We start from the raw sequence: 26,719 nt of genomic DNA on the forward strand, positions 1-26,719 counted from the left end.
ATTAAAAAAAAAAGATTAGTTGCCTAAAGAGCCGAGGGTCCATTTCTGGTTTCTCTATTCCGTTTGATTGGTCTATGTGTCTGTTTTTGTGCCAGGACCATGCTGTCTTTGTGATCACAGCTTTTCTGAACGAGTGCAGAAAGATTCCATCCCTATAACCTCGAACTTCATTGCAGCAGGTCATAACTAGAATGGTCATTGTTCCAATTCCCTCAAAAACGAATGACTGAAAGACAGTGGGGAGTGAAATCAACAACGGAAGGGTTAATAGGACTACTCACAGGTGCAACTATTTACCCAGACCTTTTTTGTTGGCCTCTAAATATCCTTGACTCTCTCCCCTTCCCAGAAGTGAGGTAGATTTGAGGCTTCACTCCCACTTTCTCATTTGGCTGCCTCTCAAATAAACCCTTTCCTCGCTACATACTTGATGATGATGTCTCAGTTATTGTCTTTGCATATTGGGCAGACAGACTTGGGTTTGGTTACAATACTAGAGTCCTTGTTTCTGAACAGGTCATGAGGCTGTAGTTGGTGATTATGATTTCCTTCCTTCACTGAATATCCCACATTCCCTGCAAACCAAACAGGCATAGCCACTGGTGATGGTTTGGATCATTCCAAAATGAAATTTTGCATTATCTCCACCAACTAAAGAATTTTGACCAGCTGAGGAGAAAAGGAACATGAAGCAGGTAATAGAGGAATGAAGTTCTAATTTCCAACCAGAAACAAGGGCTACCATGCTGGCTTTTTCAACAGACAGACAGAATATAGAGAATTGAATGGGTGTTCGAAGACCGAAAAAGCAAAAGGGAACATGGGATAATTAGTGATATTAACAGCAGGAAGCAGAGCCCCACCTCTGCAGGGCTGGGAGAACAAAGGGAAGAGGTTGGGATTCATTAAATTTAGAAGCTTGGAGAAGTGGTGAGAAGGAAGTGGAACCTAGACTTCAGAGGAGAGCATGTTACTTGGCTATTATCATGGAGCAGGGTGTGTGTGTGTGTGTGTGTGTGTGTGTGTGTGTGTGTGTGTGTACACGTGTGCGCACATGAGAAAAAGAAAGAGAGAGTGAATGATGAAGTTGGCTCTGGGAATGAGGAAGACTGAACTGGAACCAACTGCTGCTTCCAGGGTGAAGAAGTGATTCTGGTTGACACTGATGGGAAAGGTGCACAGGCAGGAAGTGACGAGCCTCCTCTCCCTCCTCTGCCCCCCCAGTGATGCTCCTATTAGTAGCACTTCGGTGTGGACGGGGTTTGCAGAGTCCCAGCCCCAGCCACGTATAAAATGGTGTGTTCGGAGCAGAGAAACAATATCTTAAAAACTGGCAGAGTTGCCTTTCCCTACTCTTTCACAGAGGATGTGTTAAATGGCTGACGCTGCAAAGCACCCACAGGTCTAGAACATCAAGATGGGGTTACAGTGGAGCAAGACGAGCTCTGTGCATATCCTGTAGATCCTGAAATTCCCTTTGGAGAAGGCCGTGCGTTTATGATTTGCAGGAGGGACGGCTGTACTGTGCTAATGGGAGTGCTGTTGCTGCTGAGGTTTGTGTTTTGAAGTAAGGAAGAGGAGTCTAGTTAGGTGTTGGACAGACAGGGGGTGGACTGTGGGGGACAGTCAACCTTCCTCTTGGCTATTTAGCATTTTGAATGTCCCTCCTCTGGGCATGCTCTGCAACCCCCAAGTAGGAGCCAGAAACTTTTCCCCCAGCCTCTTTTGCAGCTGGGGCACAGGCTTGGGAAGCTGGCCCCACAAGTCATACTCATCAGTAGTATGGACTACGGCGGATCTCCTGGGGTCGGCTGGTGACACGATTTAAATGTTCTTACCTCCATGGCTTCTTGCCCTGGTTCTCTATGTTAGGAGATTCTGTTATCTTATTATCCCTTATTAAGCCTCTTTTCTCCCTAAGCCATCTACAGCAGTTTTCTCTTGTTTGTAACTAAGAGCCCTGACTGATACAGATGGTAAGAACATACTGTGTGTTATATAACTCTTTGCTCTAAGTTTGAAATTCTTCATAAAGAAGGTTTTTAAGATACAGGTGAATAAGAGTATGATGCATGAAATAAGGCCCTAAGAGAAGGAGGGAGGGGCTGAGATCTATAAAATTGGTGGAGGCATGGGACAGGGTCCAGAAGAAGAACCTATCTTCCCTTGTAACAGAAGGTAGAGAGAAAATAATGAGTGTGTCTTCAGTAAGTTTACAGATTTGATCACAGAAAATTGAGACCATTCCTGTGTGATTAATTCTGTCTCTGAAAAAGGTAATTTCATTTGTTGAGTGTGAGGGAGAGATGAAGTAGAAAGTGAGGAGGGGAGAGGAGCTGAAATAGTATCTATAGGGAATGAAAGAGACCACTGACAAGGAATATGTACGATTGCCCTGTCACTTGGAAGGCCCAGTGGGATGGGAGACAATAATTGGACATCCATACTCATGATTTAGTTTCCTTACCAGAAATCAGCAGCCCTGTTCAGGAAGCATAGGTGAAGAGTTGAATGATCCAGTATTGGTGTTTTGACTTAAGAACTTGGTTCTGGAATGATGGGACATGGTCTAGGCTGCATAGGAAGAAAAGTGACAAGAAGAGGGGTAGATGGCAAATGAAAGGAGCAGAGGAGCCAGGAGTCTAGATATTTCTTTGAGGTCCAAGAACACATGGAGAGTGAGGAACTGACAGAGAACTATGTGCCAAGAGGTTGTGGTCAAAAGGGGGGTAATTGCATCTCAAACTTCAGAAGTTGAGCAATTTCAGGTGATAATAAGATTGAGGATATGGCTTTGGGAGAGCTTGGAAGAAACAGAGCGATGGTGAAACCAGTGGAGATGAACTAGTACAGGAATTGAGGGCCCAGAACCAAAAGGGCTGTCCGCATGGTGGCTGAAGTTACCTAGGCTGAGAGCAAGATGTAAGTTGGAGAAAAAGACTATAAGCTCAGTGTTAACATCTTCAAAGAATGAAGGGGGTTTCCAGGAAGATGGCCAAGGACAGCCTTGTTGGGAAGGAGGTTGAGGGCCAGGAAGCATGGACTTCAATATGGCAGTGGCTCTGAAAGAGGTTAATGGGAAAAGAGCAATCTAAAGACAGTAGTAGAGAGCCAGGAGATCCAGGACCCTCAGAACGTGGGAAGAAGGGAATGAAAGAATGAGAGCGTTCTCTGAGAGGCTGTGGGGAGGCGGTTCCTAGGGACCAAGCAGGTTTGGTGAGGCATGAGGTGGAGGATTGTTGATGGTGGAAGTCCACAATGTAAGGGAGTCCGTTCCCCCATGGAACTGGCATTCTAGTGAAAAGGGGTGGACTCTGAGTAAGAAGGGAGCCACTGAGGCCATTCCCAGTCCTCACCTTCTCCCCATTCTAGATGGCTATCAAAAAAGTACAGCCCAGCTTTGGTGTCTGCCTTCTTCCTGATCCTCCATGCCGTGGGGGTGATTTGCTAAGAGCAAAACTAACCATTCCAATTAACCTATGGTGACAGACACGAAAAGGTGCCTGTCACCATAGGAGTCTTCCATACCAGCACAACTCAAAGAGTGGTTTGTGGGCTGATGGCAGTCCATAAAAGAAATAAGAATGGAAATGGGGGACGAATGGTCAGATGCTTTTGGAGCAATCAACATTGCTACATTATCTGAGCCTGTTACCAAAAGGTGGACCAGTTCAGGTGTAGAAGGACTCTCAGGTGTCACCAGCAGCAGACTGGTCACACACAGTGGGACCACATTACAGCACATGATATTCTAAGGTTAGTTTGTCAACCATAAGCCAAAAATGTATAAAGTCTGAGCAAATGTAAGCCTTCATTTACTTTTCTAACTGCTTAATTTTACCATCAAGTTTTATCAAGTTTTTAAAAATTTATAATTCAGTATTATTCAAGATCAGAAAGTAAAATTTGTAGGGCTTATTTTTCAGCCAGAATTTACAGATTGTAAAATAAGCCCCACTAGAATTCTTTGTCAAGAAGTTACTTGAAAAATCCTGTCTTCCTTTCCTCTTGATATTCCTTCTCTGAGGCTAGTTTCTCTATGGTGCGTGTTAGTGAAAGAAAACACGGAAGCACTGTAGAGACACCCTATTCCCTGCAAGGAGAATGCTCGTCAGTCTGAGCCAGCTGAGATAAAATAAAAGAATCCAACTCTTCTACCACCTTAAAAACGTTGATGTACAGTGTTCATCCCAAGTGAGTGTATACGTGTTTAATATGGAAAATCGCTAGTTATAACTGTTTAGTTATGACTGCAGAATGACAAAGTTGAGTGTAATGGTGAGTCCCTATATTAAATGTTCTATGTACTTTTTCAGTGAATAACATGTACTAGTTTCATAATTCTTTCCCTGTGGTGTAGTTGTTCTTATATAGTATACGTATTTACTTAAATACATGTATATCATATACATATATCAATTGTAGGTTGGAAAAAGTTTCTCCTTAGAAATTTTAAGATTCATTATTTTCTAGTCAGTGTTGCTGTAGAGAAGTGAGGTGCTGTTGTGATTTCTTTTTTTTTTTTTTACTTTTAATTGCAGTGTAGTTAACATAGTGTGATATTAGCTTCAGGTGTACGACATAAAGATTCAACAATTTTGTACATTACTCAGAGCTCATCATGATAACTGTACTCCTAGTCCCCTTTACCTATCTCCTCCATCCCCCACCCACGTCCCCTCTGGTAACCATCAGCTTGTTCTCTAGAGTAAATACTCTGTTTTTTGGTTTGTCTCTTTTTTTTTTCTTTTTAAATTTGTTCTGTTTCTTAAATTCCACGGAAGTGAAATTATAAGCTATTTGTCTTTCTCTGAGTTATTTCACTTAGCATTACACTCTCTAGCTCCATCATTGCAAATGGCAAGATTCCATTCTTTTTATGGCTGAGTATTATTCCATTGTGTGTGTGTGTGTGTGTGTGTGTGTGTATGTGTGTGTATACCACTTCCTTCTTTATCATTCATCTATTGATGGACACTTGGGCTGCTGCCATAGTTTACCTGTTGTAAATAATGTCACGATAAACATAGGGGTGCACGTATCCCTTTGAATTAGTGTTGTTTTCTCTTTTTTTATTTTGGGGGTAAATACACAGTAATGTAATTACTGGATCATATAGTTCTATTTTTAATTTTTTGAGGAAATTCCACGCTTTTTTCCACAGTGGCCACACAGTTTGCGTTCCCACCAATAGTGCACAAGGGTTCCTTTTTCTCCACATCCTTACCAACACTTGCTGTTTCTTATATTTTTTATTTTAGCCATTCTGACTGGTGTCAGGTGATATCTCATTGTAGTTTTGTTTACCGTTTCCCTGATGGCGAGTGGTGTTCAGCATCTTTTCATGTGTCCATTGGTGATCTGTATGACTTCTTTGGAGAAATGTCTGTGCATGTCTTCTGCCCATTTTTTAATTATTTGGTTTTGGGGTATTGAGTTGTATCTGTTCTTTATGTATTTTGGATACTAACCCTTTATCAGATATGTATTTGCAAATACCTTCTCCCACTATGTAGGTTTCCTTTTACTTTTGTTGATTGTTTCTTTCACTGCAGAGACTTTATTTTGATGTAGTCCCAATAGTTTATTTTTGCTTTTATTTCTCTTGCTTCAGGAGACATAGTTAGAAAAATTTTGTGACAGCCAACATCAGAGAGATTACTGCCTGTGCTCTCTTCAAGGATTTTTATGGTTTCAGGTCTCACATTTAGGTCTTTAATCCATTTTGAGATTATTTTTGTGTATGGTGAAAGAAAGTGATCCAGTTTCATTCTTTTGCATGTGGCTGTCCAGTTTTCCCAACACCATTTGTTGAAAAGACTGTCTTTTCCCCATTGTATATTCATGCTTCCTTTGTCAAAAACTAATTGACCGTATAATTGTGGGCTTATTTCTGGGTTTTCTCGTCTATTCCATTGATCTATGTGTCTGTTTTTATGCCAGTGCCATACTGTTTTAATTATTATTGCTTTGTAATATACCTTGAAATCTGGAATTGCAATACTTCCAGTTTTGTTTTGTTTTGTTTTTCAAGATTGCTTTGGCTGAGGTATTTTGTGTTTCCATACAAATTTTAAGATTGTTTGTTCTAGTTCTGTGAAAAATGCTGTTGGTATTTCAATAGAGATTGAATTAAATGTGTAAATTGCTTTGGATAGTATAGACATTTCAACAATATTTGTTCTTCCAATCCATGAGCATGGAATGTCTTTCCATTTCTTTGCATTGTCTTGAATTTATTTCATCAGTGTTCTATAGTTTTCAGAATATAGATCTTTAACCACTTTGGTTAGGTTTATTCCTACATATTGTTTTTGGTGCAATTGTAAATGAGATTATTTTCTTAATTTCACTTTTTGCTGCTTCATTATTAGTGTATAAGAACGCAACAGATTCCTATATATTGATTCAGTGACTTCAATGAATTCATTTATCGGTTCTAAGAGTTTTTTGGTGGAGTCTTTAGGGTTTTCTCTATATAGTATCATGTCATCTGCCAATAGAGTTTTACTTCTTCCTTACCAATCTGGATGCCTTTTCTTTCTTTCTGTTGTCTAATTGCTAAGGCTAGAACTTCCAGTACTATGTTGAATAAAATTGGTGAGAGTGGACATCTTTGTCTTGTTTCTGACCTTAGGGGAAAAGCTCTCAGGTTTTTACCATTGAGTATGATGTTGGCTGTGGGTTTCTTGTATATGGCCTTTATTATGTTGAGGTATGTTCCCTCTAACCCTATTTTGTTGAGGGTTTTTATCATGAATAGATGTTGTACTTTGTCAAATTCTTTTTCGCACCTATTGAAGTGATCATATGGTTCTTTTCGTTTCTCTTATTGATGTAACGTATCATGTTGATTGTTTTGTTAATATTGAACCACCCTTGCTTCCCAAGAATAGATCCCACTTGATCGTGGTATGTAATTTTTTTAAATGTATTGTTGGATTCAGTTTGCTAATATTTTATTGATGATTTCTGCATCTGTCCTCATCAGAGATATGGCCTGTAGTTCTCTTTGTGTGTGTGTGTGTGTGTGTGTGTGTGTGTGGTGTCTTGATCTAGTTTTGGTATCAGGGTGATACTGGCTTTGTAAAATGAATTTGGAAGTTTTCCTTCCTCTTGTATTTTTTGGAATAGTTTGAGAAAAATAGGTATTAACTCTTCTGTAAAGGTTTGGTAGAATTTGCCTGTGAAGCCAACTGGTCTTCAACTTTTGTTTGTTGGGAGTCTTTTTGATTACTGATTCAATTTCATTGCTGGTAATTGGTCTGTTCAAATTTTCTATTTCTTCCTGCTTTAGTTTTAGGAGGTTATGTTTCTAGGAATTTATCCATCTCTTCTAAGCTGTCCAATTTGTTGTCATATAAGTTTTCATAATATTCTGTTACAATTATTTGTATTTCTGTGGTGTTGGCTATTTCTCCTCTTTCATTAGTGATTTTGTTTATTTGGGTTCTCTCTCTCTCTGTCTCTCTCTCTCTCTCTCTCTTTTATGGGTCTGGCTACAGGTTCATCAGTTTTGTTGATCTTTTCAAAGAAATGGCTCCTGGTTTCATTGATCTGCTCTATTGTTTTTTAGTTTCTGTATCATTTATATCTGCTCTAATCTTCATTATTATTATGTTTTGAATATATGTTAGATCAACCTGGCCCAAAATGTCATTCAAAGTCCTGTTTCCTTGTTGATTTTTCTGTTTGGACAATCTACCCATTAATGTAAGTGGGGTGTTATAAAGTCCCCTACTATTATTGTATGACTATTGATTGCTTCCATTATGTTTGTTAATAGTTGCTTTATGTACTTGGGTGCTCTCATGTGGGGTGTATAAATATTTACAATTGGCATATCTTCTTGTTGGATTGTTCCCTTTATGATTATATGGTGTCCTTCTTTGTCTGTTGTTACAGTTTTTGTTTTAAAGTCTATTTTGTCTGATATATATTACTACCCTGGTTTTCTTTTCACTTCCATTTGCATGATAAATACTTTTCCCTCCCTCCACTTTCAATCTGCATGTGTCTTTAGGTCTGTAATGAGTCTCTTGTAGGCAGCATATAGATGGGTCTTGTTTTTTTTAATCCACTCTGTCACCCTATGTCTTTTGATTGGACCACTCAGTCCATTTACATTCAAAGTAATTGATAGTTATATACTTATTGTCATTTTTTTGTTTTATGATTGTTTTTGTAGTTCTTTGTTCCTTTTCTTCCTCTTTTCTCTCACCATTTGTTGGCTTTCTTTAGTGATATAAAATTGGGTTCCAGAGAACCGGGGTGGCTCAGTCAGTTGAGCATCTGACTCTTGATCTCAGGTCTTGATCTCAGGGTCATGGGTTCAAGCCCTGCATTGGGCCCTCTGCTGAGTATGATGTCTATTTAAAAATATTGGATTCCTTTCTCTTTATTTTTGCATATCTATTACTGGTTTTTGATTTGTGGTTATCAGGTTTATATATAACATCTTTTGCATATAGCAGTGTATATTAAGTTGATGGTTGCTTAAGTTTGAACCCATTCTTTACCTCCCCCCACACACACACATTTTAGGTATATGGTGTTATACTTTGCATCCTTTTATTTTGTAAATCCTTTGACTGATTTTATAGTTATACTTAATTTTACTGCTTTTGTGCTTCCTACTTTTCTTTCACTTACTTACGATCTTTTCTTCCTGCTCAAAAAGTTTGCTTTAACATTTCTTATAGGGCTGGTTCAGTGGTCATGAATTCCTTTAACATTTGTCTGGGAAACTCTTAATCTCTCTTTCTATTCTGAATATAGCCTTGCTGGATAGAGTATTCGTGGTTGCAGGGGGTTTTTCCTCTCAAATATATCTTTGAATATATCATGCCACTTTCTTCTGGCCTGCAAAGTTTCTGCTGAAAAATCTGCTGATAGCCTTATGGGGTTTACCTTGTATATAACTGTTTTCTTTCTTCTTGTTGCTTTTAAAATTCTCTCTTTGCCACTACATTTTGCCATTTTAATTACTATGTGTCTTGGTGTGGACCACCTTGGGTTTTTGCTGGGGGGGTTTCTATGCCTTCCTGACCTGGATTTCTATTTCCTCCCCAAGATCTGGCAAATTTTCAGGTACTATTTCTTAAAATAATTTTCCCCTTTTCTCTCTCTCCCCCTTCTGTGATCCTTATAATCCAATGTTATTATGCTTGATGGTATTGCTGAGTTCCCAGAGTCTACATGCTTTTTTTCCCTCTCTCTCTCTCTCTCTCTTTTTCCCATTCAGTTTGATTGGTTTCCATTACTCTGTCCTTCTGGTTGCTGATCCATTCTTCTGCTTCCTCTAGTCTACTATTTATTCCACTTAGTATATTTTTAATTTCAGTTATTGAGTTCTTTATCTCGGGTTCTTTCGTGTGTTTTCTATCTCTTTGCTGAGCATCTCACTGAGGTCTTCCACTCTTTTCTTAAGTCCAGGGAGTATCTTTGACCATTACTTTGAATTCTCTATCAAACATATTTCTTACCTCCATTTCCTTAAGCTCTCTTGATGTGACCTTGTCCTGTTCTTTCATTTGGGACATATTCCTCTCTCCTCATTTTGTCTTACTCTCTGTGTCTCTTTCTGTTTGTTAGGAAAGTCAGCTATGTCTCCTGCTCTTGAAAGTAGCGGCCTTATGAAGAAGGAGTCCTGTACTGCCCTGCAGTACAATATCCCATGTTTACCAGAACCTCCACTTCAGGCATGTCTCCTATGTATGTTGTGTGTGCCCTGATGTTGTGTCTTGGCTGTTTTTTCCTTCAGTCCAGTCATCTACAGTGGCTCTCTTTGCCTGTTGTGGACAGGATTTGGTCCCTGTGTTGTTAGGGGACAAGTCGGGCCAGCTTGGGCTTGAGTTTGGTTGGAGCAGGCATTTGCTAGAGATGCAGTAGCACCAAACCACAGGGTGCTTTCCCTGTGGTGTTCTCTGAGAAGCTTTTGTTGGTGGGCAGGGTCCACAGTCAGACCAGATATCTGCCCCCAACCCATTGCAGTCAGATGGGGGTCTCTGTGCGGTTATCTTCCCCTCTCCTTGGTGTAGGAGTCACTTTGGAGTGGTGTTGACCTCGACTGGGGCTGCTTGCACACTGCCAGGCTTGTGGCACTGCTTTGGATGGGCTCTGATCAAGGGTGTACTGGGGGGGGGGCATGTCTGCAGGAGAATGCAGGGGTGGGCGTGCTGTTAGCAGTTAAGTAGCAAGTGTTGGCACTGTGCTGGTTCCCACCAGTGTCCCTGTGTCTAGGCTGGGGAATGGGGAAAAGAAATGACACCCACTAGCTCCTTTGTTCTTGGAGAAGTCTCCCAATGATCCCTGCCCCTCTAGCACATGTTCCCAGATTAGTACATAAATCTCTCTCCCTTATACCCAGCAGCCTCAGCAGGGCTGTTTATTGTGCTACCTCTTTAAGAATGGGAACTCCGTTTCCTCTTGCCCTCCCTGCTTCCCCAAAGCCAAGCCTGCTGATTTTTACAGTTCCAGAGGTTAAACCCCACCAGTTGTAAGAACTCATGAAATTATGCCCCTCTGGTTTTCAAAGCCAAATGTTATGAAGATTCCTCTCCTCATGTGGGTCTCCCAGGCCTGGGGTTCCTGGTGTGAGGATCTGTTTCTCTCCCCTCTCTGCTACCCTGGCACTTCTCCCTCCCATGGACAGTCCTATGGGTTCACTTAGCTCTCTACTGGTTTTTGCCCTTCCTTACCCTCTTTGATGTGGCCTCTTCTTTACATTTAGCTGTGGAGAGTTTGTTCTGCCAGTCTCCAGGTCATTTTCGGGGTTATTGACACTGATGTGGGTGTTATCTCCTTATATCCATGAGATGAGGTGAGGTTAGGGTCCTCCTACCCCACCATCTTCCCTGAAATCTCATAGTGCTTGTTGTTCAGCCGGAATTTACAGATTGAACAATAAGCCCCACTAGAATTCTTTGTCGAGAAGTCACTTGAAAAATCTTGTCTTCCTTTCCTGTCAATATTCTCTGAGGCTAGTTTCTCTACGGTGGGTGTTAGTGAAAGAAAACATGGAAGCACTGTAGAAATATCTTCCGCCTGCAAGGAGCATGCTTGTCAATCTGAGCCAGGTGAGATAAAATAAAAGAATCCAACTCCTTTACCACCTTAAAAACTCTGATGTATGGTGTTCATTCCAAGTGAGCATATAAGTGTTTAATATGGAAAATCACTACTTATAACTGTTTAGTTATGACTGCAGAGTGACAATGACAAAGTTGAGTGTAATAGTCCATGTATTAAACACTTTACGTGTACTTTGAATGAATAATATGCACTATTTTCATAATTTTACCTTTCCTGTGTTCTTACATTCTTGAAATATAACTTAGTATCTTGAATCTAGTCATTTAAAAGTTGCTTTTGTATTTTCGTTGTGTATTTGACAAATATTGGCCCATAGGGATTGATTTAAAGCAAACCAACCAATCCTTCACCACTAAGAATTGAGATGCACTATTTTCCATGTCCATAAAGTCCCAGCTGCTTGGCTGGCCCTTGACAACCGGGCTCAGTGGCCCCCTCTTCATCTCTGTGTATTCATGAGGGGTCAGGACTCCAGCTTTGACAAGGCAGCCTCAGGGGGACCAGAGACTGGATAACAGGTGACGAGAGTGGAGGTACCTTCTTACCCAGTTCCTGAGCCAGCCAGGTACCTTGTCTCTTTGGTGAGTCAGTTCCATAGCTTCTGCGGAACTGGGGGCACCCTCTCAGGACAGCTGAGCACACAGTGCAATTACTTCTCCTGTCACAAGCTATGACCCAAGGGCAGTGAAGGCCACTACTGGCTGGAAGTCAGGCAACCAGGAGAATCAGGGGTCACACGGAGCCATTGTTACACTGGGTCTTAGTGTCACAGGTGACGAATAGAAGCCCCAGGGAGGACTAAGGGTTTATCTACTTGGGTGCTTAGAACAAAACATCCGTTTTTGTCTCTCTCTCTCTCTCTTTTTTTTTTAAGTAGGCTCCACACTTAATGGAGCCTCAACATGACCCTGAGATCAAGACTTGAGCTGAGATCAAGAATCTGACACTTAACCGACTGAGCCACCCAGGTGCCTCTGTTTTTTCTCTGTAAAGATGTCCCTAAACTTGGGCCTGCTGCTTGCAAGTGACCTCTGCCAGTGGTCCTCCAGCGGTGCAGCTGCCTGGCTGTAGGAAACCCTGCTGCATTCTGCCCTGCTCTTGGGCACCGAGTTCCTGTCTTACTTGCTTTCCCTGGGGCTCATGTCTACTCCCAGGCATTGCTGAGTCTCCATGCTGCTGGTCTAAGCTAAAGGGCCCACTTTCCCTCTCTGGTCTGAAGTTCTTTGGGACTTGAGAGCAGAATCAGCCTGAACCTTGGGTATTAGACATGGCGAAGGCCCAAGCACCGAAGAACAGCCACTTCCTCCAACCCTGGGTTCGGTCCTTGTACTGAGGCTCCGTCAAGCTCAGGAGAGGTGGGCTAATGTATTAAAGAGTAAAGAGGCATGTTATCTACAGCCCACGCTCAAATGTCTTTGGAAAAAGCAAGATACAAAAATTATTTTTAAAAGGAAGGTGCGTTTAAAGGGGGTAGATTAATTTCCAAAAGTGGAAACACCCTCCTAGTATAGAATGTTTATAAACTATGTTTTGCTTTCTTCTGTCTCCTGGGTATGGCAGGACATAGGAAGTGGTTTCCTTCCCATTATATGCTGAATTTCTTTACTGATACCCCAAGCCTGTGCGTATGCTGACCCCTTGGCCTGGAATGCCTCCTTCCAGTTCACCAGGTCAACTGAGACAGTGCCTCCTGACTTCCTTCAGTGTCTCTGTTCATCCCTGTTGCCCTCCCTGAATTGCTTTCTGGGAAAAGCAAACCCACATGAATTCAGGATTGAATCATCAAGGTAGATTCTTTTAGGTCTTCTGCTGTCTTAAAGTGCCCTCTACCGGCTATAGAAAATAAATCCTCCCTGGATACGCTTTCCAGCCAGGAGCCCACATGAGCAAACAATTAATTTTCTAAATTTACAATCTATTTAGGTCATCAGAATAACTTTCCACCTCCTCAGAGGAATCTAAGTTCTGGGTGACAGCACTCATATGAGCTTTGAGGGAGGCATGTGTCTACTTTCTTCCCCCTGTTGGAAAGGACCCCTAGGGCATACCTGCCTCTCTGCTCCCAGGCAATATTTAGAAGTGAGTCCTACATCTGTTTGGTGCCAGATACTTGGTGATCCCCTGGAGAGCTCTCTGTGGAGACCCACTTGCCATTTCTACTTTTGAGTGGTCATTTCCTGAGTAGGGGTGAAGAGCTGGGGTGGTATTCTGGACTATCTTCACTTTCTTGGCCCCCACTATGAAACCAGCTTTTCTGTTTTGGATTTTCAGACTCGTCTGGGGCTTCTCCCAAGACTCTAGAGTGGGCCCAGGGTCAGGGAAGATGAAGGGTCTCCATGTTAGTTGTGGGTCAGAGCCCTCTTCCAACGCTCTCCTTCATGTACTGGCTTGCAGAACATGCTGGGCTGTCAGGATGGCAGAGGGGAAATAAGCAGTAAAAAAGGAAACTGGCTCAGTAGGTTTCATCCCAAATCTTTGATCTTTTTTTTTTCTTTAAAGATTTTTATTTATTTATTTGAGAGAGAGTGAGAGAGCGTGAGCAGTTGGGAGGGGTAGGAGGGAGGGGGAGAAGCAGACTGTCTGCTGAGCAGGGAGCCTGACACAGGGGTTGATCCCAGGACCCCGAGATCATGGCCCGAGCCAAAGGCAGATGCTTAAGTGACTGAGCCACCCAGGCGCCCCCTGAATCTTTTGATCTTAATCAAAACATTTATTCAGCTTTTTCTGTACTCCTAATTTTAAAAAACAAGAATTTGACATTTTTGTTTCCTGGTCCCATCAACTGCCTCTTTGAGAACTTCCCCTTGGGCCCTGGTGCCTTCTGGTTGAGCTCCCTGGGCTGGGCGAAGGGTTCAGGATACTCATGAAGAAATTTAACACAGAACAGGGAGGAAGAAACAAGCCCCAAGCATCCTCCTGCCACATGTCACAGCCACGAGACAGAAGAATGCATTTATTCTTACAGTTTACGAGACCTATGGTATTAGGGTGCTTCCCACTTTTACAGGTCCTTTCCTTGCATTTTTTTTTTTAAAGATTTTATTTGAGAGAGAGAGAGCACATGTGCATGAGCAGGGAGAGGAGGGGAAGGAGGAGAGGGAATGTGAAGCAGACTGCGCTGAGCACGGAGCCTGACATGGGGCTGGACCTCACAACCAGCAGATCATGACCGAGCCAAAGCCATGGGGCTGGACCTCACAACCAGCAGATCATGACCAAGCCAAAGCCAAAAGTCGGACACTTAACCGACTGAGCCACACAGGTGCCCCGAATTTTTTTTTTTTTATTAAGCTCTCTGCCCAAAATGGGCCTTGAACACACAACCCTGAGATCAAGAGTCACATGCTCTACCAGCTGGGCCAGCCAGAAACCTCTGAAAATGACTTGCAGACAGACTTCAAGCCCCTCTGGCTGAATCCTCTAGCTAGTATCTCCTAAGAAATAGGACAAGATTTTACATAGTGATGGTACAAGTGAATTCAATGAAATTTAACATTGACACGATGTTTTTAATTGTGTTCAATATTGAAATTTCTCTGATCATCCCAGTATCTTTTAGAGCGTGTTTTCAATACAGAACCATGAATTGCATTAGTCATCTCTATTCTCCTTTATCCTGATATAAGTCCTTGGTCTTTCTTTCATGACCTCGACATTTTTAAAGGGAACAGGTACCTTGTTTTATAAAGTGTCCTCCATTTGGGCTAGTCCATTTGTCAACCTCATGATTCAGGTTTTGCAATTTGGGCAGAACAGCCTAGAAGCGATGTGTCCTTCCCAGTACAGCAGAGCAGGAAGTGCTGATACCGTTTTGTCTCCTTTGGGTAATGTTAAGTTGAAGGACTTGTGGGAAATGGTGCATGACCGGTTTCTCCACTGCAAACGTACCTTTTCCCCTTCGCAAATTAATAAACATTCTATGGGAAGATACGTGTGTAACTATCCCGCTACCTAACACGCTCTCACCCAACCCAGTGGTTTTGGCGTCCATCTTTGTCAAGATGAGTTGGTCTTAGGGTTGCAAAATGGTGGTTTTCCTAACTCTATTGCCCCTTCTCTATTTATTGGTTACCACGCTACTGTAAGGAAGGGCCGAGAAAAAATGCATCATGCTAGGATCCTTTTCCCATTTCTCCTTTACATCTTTACCCTCTGCTTGAGATGCCTTCCCTCCCTGGGGCAAAGCCTGCCCATCCTTGAACCCCAGATCCAGAGTCACCTTGTCTCAAAGCCTTCCCACCCCAGTTGGGCAGATAAACCCCTCATTCTGCCTGTCCCCTCCAAGCAAGATGGGCCGCAACTGTCTGGCCTCAAGCCCCCACGGCCGGGAGAGATTGGAGGGAAAACCCTCCCTCTCACAGCAAGACTCCCACCCCAACATTCCCCCTCCCAGCACAGTGGTTCTCAAACTTTAGCCCCAGAATCCCTGGGAGGGCTTGGTAAACCACAGACACCTGGGCTCTACACTGGATTGTGACGTGCGGCCCAAGAACCTCACTGGCTTAACAAGTTTATTTCTCCTTCAGATCACGTGCAAAACGCAGGTTGGGCAGGGAGTCTGGCCTACAGGGTTCCCGGGCAACCCAGGGTGATGGAGACTGCACCAACATGTCTCCCCATTTCCACCTGCGCTTCGGGGGAAGGGAGGGGCGTGGAGAGTCAGGCACAGATCTCTCTCTGCTCATAGCCCACAGGCCAGAACTAATCATGTGGCTTGTCTCCTGCAGAGTGGCTGGAAGCATGGGGATCAGAGGGACCACCGGGTGAGCACCCTGGCTTCCCGGTCACCACCGTGCTCCCCTTCTCTACTAACAGGTGGGTCTTCTTTCTGCTCCTCAAACACACCACATGCTTTTCCGGCCTTTGCGTCTCTGCACTGGCTGCTCTCTGGCCACGTGGCCTTGTGCCAGATCTCACATGGTTATCTCAAGTGCCACCTCCCTGGAGAGGCCTTCCCTGACTGCCACCCATTCCCTCACAACACCCCACTATAATTCTCTGCATGGCCCTCATTATGTCGTGTTTGGACATCTTTCTGCCAGTAACAGACTGTACGTACACTCGACAAGAGCAGAAGCTACTCAGACCCCACTACCTAGAACAGTGCTGAGCACACAGTAGGTGCCCGAGACAATGAATCAACCCTAAAGTATATCACTGTTCACATTTTACAGGTTAGGAAAAGAGGCCCCGATGACAGTAAGTGGCTTGCCCAAGGTCACACCATGACCGAACGGTCGCACCTGGTTTAAAAACCATGCTGCCACCCCCCACTCCTCTTTGCATAATTTCACTGTTTCCAGAGATGGAGGTGGCAGAATAAGTTTGATCCTTTTTCTCTCAATTCTCTGATGACCCTCCACTGTCATTGGTTTCTGAAAATGTTTTTCAAGATTTTACTTCAGAGGAGCGGGGAAAGAACGAGTTCTCAACATTTGCTGCAACATGGACGGCACTGGAGGAGATAATGCTAAGTGAAATAAGTCAAGCAAGAGAAAGACAATTATCATATGATTTCTCTCATCTATGGAACATAAGAACTAGGAAGATCGGTAGAAGAAAGGGATAAAGAAAGGGGGGTAATCAGAAGGAGGAATGAAACATGAGAGACTATGGCCTCTGAGAAACAAACTGAGGGCTTCAGAGGGGAGGGGGGTGGGGGAATGGGATAGGCTGGTGATGGGTGGTAAGGAGGGCACGTATTGCACGGTGCACGGTGTTACACGCAACTAATGAATCATCGAACTTTACATCGGAAACCGGGGATGTACTGTATGGTGACTATCATAATATAATAAAAAATATTATTATAATAATAAAAAGAGGAGCAGGGAGGAGGGAAAGAGGGAGAAGGAGAGGGAGAGGGAATCCTAAGCAGACTCGGCACTGACTACAGAGCCTGACGCAGGGCTCGATCCCACAACCTGAGCTGAAATCAAGAGTCAGATGCTTAACTGACTGAGCCCCTCAGACGTCCCTCAAAAGTTTCTTAACACAACTCTGTGGAGGGCAATTTGGTAGTATCTCTCTAGGAATTTATCGCACAGATGTGCTCACATATGTGGAAGATTACATACATGCCAAGTTTTCTCATTACAGCGCTGTGATAGAAAAGGCCGGAAGGAACTCTGTGTCGCCATAGGGTACTGGTCCACGGGAGTGTGAACAGATTCACCGTGGGTATGTGTGCATGCTGGAACAGTGTGCAGCCCTGAAAGGTAGGGAAGATCTTCGGGTTCCAACTGGACTGGTATCTAAGGGTCAGCATTGTGTGAGAAGGGGTGGTCAGAACAGCATGTAAACTGGATGGCTTCCATTTAATCTTCCAGGAAGAGCTCAGTAGCTTTACATCTCACGTGAATGAAAAAGACAAAAATGAGACACAAGCAGAATCCCAGTGTGGTTTCCATCGCTTGAACGTCTTTTATTGATATTCATTAGAGAATAAAATTTTATTGATTTTTTTGACGCACGACCACATACTCTGTTGGTCGTGGCTGCACAAGGTCGATCATGAGCTGTACTAAATCCTGCAACCGCCGAGGTGCTGATTTTTACACTATTTCCTTGGTGGTGATGGGGGCTCCTCTCTGAATACATAGAGTGGTCCGTTGGGTTCGTGGTTTTCATATTCCTTTGTTATTCTACCTACTGCTTTAAAATACATTCAAATACAAAGAATTTCCTTGCAGTGAGTGCACACATACAGCCACAAGGGGAGCTGAAAATAATGAACCAACCCCCTCGTGTTCTGAGAATAAATAATCTAAAAATGTGGAACTGAAGCTTGCTCCTTTGAGACGTTCTCAAAGAGTCTTCAGTGGGTGGGTTTACACTCAATTGGACGTATTTTCACCGGGGTGGGAGGGAGGTCGGGGAACAGGGGGATGGCAACGTGACAATTTCATCTGCATATGATGTCACCCTTCCACAAATGCCTGGAACAAAGGACCAGGGAGCACTGTGCTAGGCAGTGCAGCCCTCAGGTGAGAATAAATAAGTTATCTGCTTGGAGTGGAAGGCCCCAGACACACTGCGACCAGAACAGGAGAGGACAGCACACACACATAATAAATAAAATTCAAAACTTGGTCAGCGACAGCAATAGGACCAGGCTCCCCTGTTCATTTCTGGTTCTTCCCACGAGCACCTCTATCTGTTCTTAGGGATAAACAGCAGCGCACGGAGACCAAGGCTTCTGGGGGGGGTGGGGGCAGGTGGCGGGAGAAAAGATATTGTTGTGACCACTCTGTCCTGAAACACGAGGGCAACGTGTGGGGGCATCAACTGTGTGCGTAAAGACCACGCATATGCGAGCGCGTGGCGGACTGGAACCAGCAGGACGCCCCAGCTTCGTTGCTCTCGTGAACCAGTTTGATACTTCATTTGGTGGTGGTTTCTTTTCACTTTTCCCGCTGACCCATTCCATCCACGCCCTTTTCCCCTGCCCCCTTTCCTTTTCACCCTATTGTGAAAACTGTCTTGGGTCTGGTCTTAATTTGGTTGTGACCCCGGGTCCCCAAGCTCCGCTGCTATCTCACTAGAGACTGGGCGAGTGTGAAACATTATTTCCGTGTCACAGAGAGAACAGAGACCGCGACTTTCCATCTAGTACCATTACTTCCCTGCATATAAAAAAAGTGGAAAAAATAAGACCTCACACAGAACACGGCGGGAGTGTCAATACATTCTTTCAGGTCAGCCGTCTGGCCTGACGACCGAGGACAGGACAGCGAAGGGTGATTCGGGCTAAAGGTGTGGAAAGAAAGTCACACCTCGAAAAAGAAGCGACTCTCCGTCGAAGCAGAGCAGTGAAGGTCTGGAGGAAGCTGGGCCCCCCCAGAGGAGGAAGAAGAGCCCTGCCATCCCGGGAGCTACATGGGCTGCGTGTGGCCACAGAGGGGGGCTCGAGCTGCTCCCGCGGGGCGCAGGAGGTGAGGCGCCCAGCGACACCGGCCGGCAGACGCATCGCGCCGGCTCACGCACGATGTACTGCACTGGGAGCCAGCCACCGATTCACTGGTTTCCTATCCATGGGATAAGAACGCACTTGGGAGTTTCAGTGCTTCTCGAAGGAAAGGAGGAGGAGAACAAGACGCCCGGCGGCCCCTGCCCTTGGGCTAGCATGGGTGAAGTCCCGGTGGGAGCGGGGCGGTGCTGGGGCCTCTCCCCTGGCATGGGGAGAAAAGGCAGGTGGACACAAGGTCAGCAAGTCCTATGTACACGCTTTACAAAGTCTCCGCTCTTCCCCCATTAGGCACGAGGTTGATTTGTCTAGCTCAAGAGGGGAGGGACGGAGGAGGCAGGGGAAGAGCGTGCAGTGCAGGGTGGGGATGAGAGGGAGGCAGGAGCGAGCCTGGTCTCCTCCGGGGGAAGGGCCCCCCTGCCCGCCTCACCGCAAGCTAGTTTGTTTGGGGAGCTTAGCACCCATCAAGATTCCCGAGGTGAGAGTCACGGGGGCTTTCATCTGCATGCTGGACCCCACCATGGTGGGGAAGCTGCGGTTCCTCCGCATGCCGCTGCTGAGCTGCAGCCCGCCCATGGCACTGGGGACAGCGGGGCATCCGAGGGGCAGGCCCTCGGGGACCAGGCCCCCAGGGACAAGGGCCTGGGCGGGGCCAGGGGGCCCACAGAGGAGAGGTCCCTGATCCTCGGCCAAGGTGGGCACGTGGGCTCGCCCTGAGTTCACCACTTTGGCCACGCCAAACCTCCTGACTTTGTCCACGAGGTTGAGGTTGGAGACAGACACGTCTGTCTGGCTCTCGCTGCTCCGGACGTTCTTCTTCTCCCTCACTTCCCTCAGGATGGAGCTGGCTGGCTTGGAGGCCAGGAAGTTGTCATAGGGGGGGCTCGTGCACTTGAACTCGAAGGAGGGCGGGGAGGCTGTGGGCGTCTGCATAGGCGAGTTGGGCGGGGTGGAGGGGATCACAGCCATCCTGGGGGTGTAGGAGTGCAGGAGCGAGCCCCGGCCGGCCCTGTCCCAGCTCTGAGGGTCGTACACGGCTGCAGAAATGCCCCGCTCCTTCAGCAGCCACACCAGCCCCAGAGACGTGCTCATGGTGGTCGTGGACTCACGGATGTTAGTGAAGGATTCGGCCAGACTCAGTCTCCGTGGAGTGCATGGGGTGGCCACCGGCGTGGACTTCAAGTGGCTGGCGCTGCCACAAGCTGGAGTTGGAGCCGAGTTAAGGCTGATAAGAAAAGACAAGAGGTCATTTGTCAGCAAATGCCCACAAGACCCCGGGAAAAGGTTCGTAGCCAGTCTCCTGCAGGGGGGCAAGGAGGACTCCCCCAGCCCAGGCTCCCCAGATGCCTCCTTCCCTGTCTGTTCCTCCCTCCTACCCAAGAGGACCCTGGGTTTCCTTGTATGGGGGCCACGGTTTAAAGTTCCCAAGCTGCACATGATTCCCTTGTCTCGGCCCCAGAGGGCGGGCATAACTGTCCCCTTTGCAGGTGAGGAAAGTCAGACTCAGAGGTTAGGTGGCTAGTCGATGTCACGCTCAACTATTAAATGGAAGACCTAGGATTTGAGCCCAAGTCTGAGTGACCCCAAGGATGGGGGGTGAGGGAAACCCCTCAGCAGGGAGGCTTCCTTTCCCTCCCAAATTTACTCAGATTTTGGCGTTCCTTCCTAATGACTACTTCCCTGAGGTAAGAAGTTAACAAGGACTATGGGACATGCGAGCTCATCTCAGGAATGGCCCCAGCAGGTGGGACGTGCAGGTGGGACGTCCAGGTGGATGGCCCCTGAGTGATGGGGAGCTGGAGGCTGACGGTGTATATCACGTCAGCAGCGGAACCCGGCCTCCTGACTCCCACTGTAGGCTCCTCCCTTGGTGCCACGCTACCCCTTTGTCCTCCTTCCCTGGTTGCCGAGTCCATCTCAGGGGGTGGAGATGTGGGGTCAGGGGCAGCCATGTCATGTATTATCAGGCCTGCATCTGTGGAGCGATCTAGAAAGGCTCACAGGATGTATGAAACCTGCATCACCAAAGGAAAGCAGCAAGATTGCTTTATCCACTCCTGCCATGCTGGCTGAGGACCCAGTATATTCCAGAAGCTGGGGTCCCACAGTAACAGGAGTTAGGACAGAATAGTGTAACACGTGCTACAGGGCGAAAGGCACTGCTGTCTGCTTAAAAAACAGGAAAGGTTTTCTCTTAACAGCTGCTACGGGGATGGGGCTGGGAGGCCACGTAGGCACAGAGGCCCTTCACGGCTGCTGGATGAGCTACCAGGGGCAAGGCAGCACAGCCCTCTCCTTACAGTCTCCGAAGCCCTGCGCTGGCACCCACCCAAGGACATGGCAGGGCCGCAGGTGCCCCTTGGAGTGGGCCCCAGGAGCTGGGGTACCCTCTGTCCCCAGCCTGGCTGGGGGAGGGCCAGACACCTTGGGCAAGACACCAGCCAGGGGAATGGGCAGGAAGGGGCCTCCTGCTGTGGGAGGGACAGTCACAAGCAAGTTCGAGCTAAGGCAGCCTTTGGCTCCTTGTCCCTGGCTGGGCAGCACGGGGCGAGAAACCCAGAAGAGGCCCACTTCACGCAAGCTCAGGGGTGGGGATGCTGGAGGGTTGGAAGCACTCAGAGAAACACGAGATTAGAAGCCACAGCAGATTCCTAAGGTTAAAAAGTGGATTCTTCAAAAGGCACAGGTGGGACTCTATAAACTGGTCTACAAGCAATAGAGGGCAAAACCACTCTGGACTCCAAACCTTGTTTACAGGGCCATTCTTGGGGAGATCTGTGATTTCGTGTCAAGCAGCTGTTCTTTCAAACTTGGGCAAAAAGCCTTCTCTTGCTACTGACTGCCCAGGCCTCTTTCGCCCCTGACAAGACATGGGGACGGGTATGCTGGTTGGAGTCCTAGGGCTTCAGGAAGGAGAGCCCCGGGCACCGGCCTCTCCCAGGAGAAGCTCTATCGCATGGTGAAAACACAGAGCTCTTCCAGCACAGAGCCCTGGGGAGGACTGGGGGGGGGCGGTGTCAGGTTCTCCAGAGGCAGGAAGGGCGACAGAGAAGACAAGCTAACATTTAGATTCCTTTCTGCCGAGAACTTCAGTTAGGCCTGTATTAGTGCTGGCACTCGGCTCGACTGAGCATTTAGAGGGGTTAGGGGGGTCCACTGTCAAGGCCACGTTAGCCAGGCACAACCACAGAGACACATCCACGCCTAAGTCCTGGGTTAGTGGCGGCCACGCGTGCACACACAGCTCCTTCCAGGAGGCCCTGCCGGGGCAGGCACCACTGGCGGTGTGCTCACCCCCTGCCTCGCCTGTGGGCTCACTGTCTGCCCTACATCTCCTCTCAGCTCAACAGGGCATAGGGCCGCTTCGCCGTCCTCCTCACATGACCTGCGGAGAATTATTCATAGTTTAAGGTGCTCCCTGGGGCGGCTGCTCCCTGCGAGCGGGCCCTGCTCACCTCCCTCCCTTTCTGTGTTACCTGCCATTCACCCCCAGCATCTTGCTCGACTGCACCACAGAGAAAACGGCTGAGGGGGCCACTTCACCACGTGGAGGGAGACCGTTTGCCCTTGCACTGGAAGCCAAGCGGACCACCCCACGCCATCCAGGTCCTCTTGCCAGATGGTGCCAACCTCTATCACTTCTCGAAGGCACCAAAGGGAAATGGACATGTTCGGTCTTTGAGTTTTATCATTTCAGTCATTACCATGCGGCTGTGATGCATGGTTCTGCGGTCTATTCCAGAGGCACAAGGGGCTTCCGTGGGGCTCAGTAACTCCATTCTGTGAAGGAACTCCATGCCCTACTGATGAACTTGGGGACAAAACGCCAACAACCTTCGCCTTATGGCCTACGGTAGTGTCAGCTTCGGCTGGTTAAGGACAGACCTAAGAATCTTCCACGGCCAATGAAAAAGGCAACTATGGGGAGGTCCAGTTCCATCTCTATGGTGGCTCTGAATCAACAGGGGCCTCAAGTCAAGAGGAAAGACGGGACCCCAAACAGGTGACAGAAAGCAAGTGCTACGGGATGCCTCAGCTGGCCGGAGTTGGTTTCGAACGAGCCTCTCTACTTGACTTTCCTTGACAACAAGTCTTGCAGGAAGTGCCCCCACCTCACCGCATCCTTCCCCACCCGGGGCGGGGTCCCTTACCTTGGCGTGACCCGCGTGAGCTCGTCTGAAGGATGCAGGATGCGGCATGTGGTGAAGGTGAAGGTGGAGTTGGTCTGTGACATGCACTTCCCGGGGTGGTGTGCTACATTGGGGGGGAACAGAACATATTCCTCGCATCCAGGTAAACCCAGGAGAAAAGTCAAATTCCAGCATGGCTCTCAACGGACGTAGGAAGTGATGAGCTACCTTGTTAACTGGATCTGGGCAAGGAAGGTGTAATGCAAATGTTCTGGATCGAAGGTGGTCTTTCAAAAATAACCACACTTTTGAGCACTGGCGTGCAGCACATCGAATTCCAGCTTCCGACCCAATCCAGACAGGGTTCCCCATCAGCGTTCTTTGGCCAGTAGTGGATCCAGTTTGAGGAGCTAATGAGCCCATGGGGGTAATTTGATTTCCCTCCTCAGGGGTCAGAATCGGCTTCCTTCTTGTGGTGCTTCACACTTCTTTTCACTGGCAAACAGGTGCCACGTTCTGCCAAGGAGAGGGGAGAGGTGCGGGGCGGGGAGGGGCCTTGCCACCTGGAAACGGGGCAAGGCTCGCATGGCTCCCTTTCCAGATGACACGAAAAGGGGCTTGGGGCAGCTGGCTCCACTACTGTCTATCGGTGGTGGGCAGGGTGGGAGATGGGGCCTCATCTGCCTCAACAACAGGATGGTAAGACCCCCAGAGCCTGGGGCCATCTTCAGCCCTAGGATCAGGTGTGGTCTGATGCACTCTAGTGCCTGCAGCCCCTGACCCCCAGGCCACTTTCTTGCCATCCCCAGGATGTCTGATGTCTAATGAAAATAAGACGGCCACAAGCTGTCCTCAGTGTATTTCCTTTTAAAGCTCTAAAGAGCTGTTGTTGAGGCAGCTGAAGACTATGATTTGGAGCAAAGTAAATCACAGAAGCCTGAGGACCATGCATCAGGAAGCTGGCAAATGGTAAAGTAATGAGTGATAGAGTCTACGGGAGACATCATGATTGTAGAGGTCACCCTCTTTCATAACTCTAATGCAAAAAAAGAAAAAGAAAAAAAAGGAAAAAGGGGGGGAAAGATGCTGCTCTGAATAACATGCACAGTGAGGTCCTGGGACAACCCCCCACCCTGCCCGCCCTGCCGCCCCTGCAGCAGCTCAGCCCCCAGAGACCTCCTGGGGGGGAAACACATTTGGTTCTCAGATGCCAAGAGCACTCTGAAGATTCAGAAGGCTGGGAACTAGAATCTTCTAGCTCGTTATGGCAAGTTTTCTCTTGGATTTGACAAAAAAGGAAAACAAAACAGAAGAGATTGGTGCCCTAAACCTACAGATCCACACACAGCCGACTGTGTCTTTAAAACAAAACAAAACAAAACAAAACAAAAAAACCCCTCAGAAACCAGATGAAACAAAAAATGTTGGAGACAGGCAAACCAAAGGCAGGCAGGATGAAGCCAGAGCACAAAAGTGGTGGCAGTGACTACAGTTGCAATGTAAGACTGCTTTGCCCTGATTATTATGGTCCAACCCATCTCTCTGGGTCCAGGCAGGTGCCCGTGGCCCCTGGTGTGGCAGCCAGCACCCCGGCCACCACAGCAAACTCTCAACCACGGGGAGTGCCAGGCAGAGCAGGAAAGGGGGGAAAAACACACATGAAAACAGCCTTTATGAATCTTTGTTTCTCAACCAACAAATGGGATGGCTTAGGAACTCAGGCAACTGGAAAATTGCTGCAAACAAAACAAAAATCGAATAAGCTATGAAGAAAAGGCAACCAAACAATCACGATTCTCTGACTGCAATAAGGTCTAGAAACAAAAGCAACAAAAAGCCTGAGAGAAGCATCCCAAATAACCAGCGTGAGGGGTTATTTGGGAGGAAGGGAGGAAAGAAAAATGCAGTAAAGAGAGGTAACGAAGACAAAACAGGGGAAAGAGAGAACCTTAAAAACAAATCAAAAGCAAGGCTGGATTTAAAATTAGGAGTGTACCCCCCATTAAACACATGGCCAGGATATCAGATCAAAAGGTCCCAAAGGCCCACGCCTCCTCCACCCCATGACACATGGGATCTCTGATTGCAACAGGGAGCGCGAAATGGACATTTTAGAGAGACGGCTGCATCAGCAGAAGCGAAACCCATCTGACGCAAATGGGTTTTGGGGATAGGAAAAGGCTGCTAAAATTCAGAAGTCATCATTGCCCGGAAGCCACGGAGAGAAAGGTCAACAGGAATCAAGAGCGTCAAGCCAGAGGTTGGGCCCCTCCGCAATACCACTGGGCCGCCTGGCCCCGCCAGCTCTCCACGCGTCACCACGGCCTGCCGGGCTGCTGCGGCGCTTCCCTTCCTTGGGACACAACACAGAGACAGTGAGTTGCCCGAGGCCCCTTGTGCTTGCCGCCCAGCAGTTACATACAGGCTGATTCCTCAAGCCCTGGCTGCAGGAGAGAGCAACTTCTCCAAGCAAGACACACAGGATGCCGCCTTCTCAGCGGGGACAGGTGGCTTGGGGTGCGGGCTCACTACTCAAGTCCCCGTCCCCACAGCACACCAAAGCCCTGCCTCACGTGCTGTGTGTTTAAGTCCGGCTGCCCACTCAGGGCCTCAGAGGGACGGGGCTCCTTGGATTTAATGCTCCGACTTCCTACTTGAATCCTTTTCCCCAGTCTGGACTACAGGGCGTCACCGTGTCGCAAGGAGAGAGTATTACACAGGTTAGAGTATTCACACTGAAAAGGGCTTCCGTCAAGCATCTCCTAATCCTACATTTTTTTCAAATTTATTTTATTATTATTTTTTAATCCTACATTATTTTTATCTGTTCCTTTTCCACCAGGTTCTGACACTGGTACAAAATCTGAATCTATCAAAGAGAACCTATAAACTTAGTTAATCCTTGATTATTCAAGATCTTCTGTGTTGGTGAACTACATACAGGTGGCTAGCGTGCAAATTTTTTTTTCTGAACACAGGCTGCATGCAGGCACAGGCCTTCAACTAGCTGCATGTGGGGGCACAGGGAGGCTTTCAAAGGACAAGGGTCACCCTGCTCACTTGCTCTCTGATCCGACCCTGGGTGCTTTCTGCCTGCAGCAGGTGCACTTGGTAAATGGTTCCGATGGGCTGTGCTCTTTGGGGGGGGGGCACAGCGTGCCCAGTACTGACTGGAAACTGGGTGCTTGGGATCCTGCCACTGCAGCCAGTCATGGGGGTGCCCTGACAGGGCCCACAGTCTCCAGAGAGCTGGGGCTTCCTCCCTGCATGGCCCTGAGACTATACTGGGGGTTGTCTGTAAGTGTGCTATGCACACCTGGGTGATCACTGCTCAGGGGGATGCTCGGCCTCCAGAGATGGGCAGGAAAGCCCCTGCTCTCCCCAGGGCCCCCTGCTCTGATCGTGAGGAGAGAAAAGGAGCACAGACAAGGTGGGGTTGCTCTGGTGGGGACCTGAAGCCTCACCGAGACTGTACCAGCCTCTCCCATCCACGTGCCGTGATTTGTGTACACCAAGTCAAGCATTTCAG

The 26,719-nt window shown here is 47.0% G+C and overlaps 1 protein-coding gene and 1 long non-coding RNA gene across 14 annotated transcripts in view; one reads left to right on the plus strand and one right to left on the minus strand.

Moving 5' to 3' along the window:
* The window catches only part of LOC117802651, a 22,680-nt gene extending 5,176 nt beyond the window's left edge, over positions 1 to 17,504 (plus strand). The window contains exons 2-3 of the long non-coding RNA XR_004626037.1: positions 15,822 to 15,909; positions 17,194 to 17,504. This is a non-coding gene — a long non-coding RNA (uncharacterized LOC117802651). The remainder of the gene's footprint in view (positions 1 to 15,821; positions 15,910 to 17,193) is intronic.
* Positions 17,493 to 26,719, minus strand: part of TRAK1 (trafficking kinesin protein 1) — a 118,440-nt gene continuing 109,213 nt past the window's right edge. For 12 of the 13 annotated variants that reach the window (XM_034662169.1, XM_034662165.1, XM_011230545.3 and 9 more), the window contains 2 exons: positions 23,212 to 23,314; positions 17,493 to 20,285 (listed from right to left, as the gene is read on the minus strand). In XM_034662169.1, coding sequence (XP_034518060.1) covers positions 19,487 to 20,285; positions 23,212 to 23,314 — 902 coding nt within the window. In that variant the 3' untranslated portion in view covers positions 17,493 to 19,486. Of the gene's footprint in view, positions 20,286 to 20,338; positions 22,446 to 23,211; positions 23,315 to 26,719 lie in introns of those variants that run through there. The other variant, XM_034662174.1, reaches the window with a different exon arrangement.

This window comes from Ailuropoda melanoleuca, chromosome 6 (genome assembly GCF_002007445.2).
Source record: "Ailuropoda melanoleuca isolate Jingjing chromosome 6, ASM200744v2, whole genome shotgun sequence".
NCBI classification, from domain to species: Eukaryota; Metazoa; Chordata; class Mammalia; order Carnivora; family Ursidae; genus Ailuropoda; species Ailuropoda melanoleuca.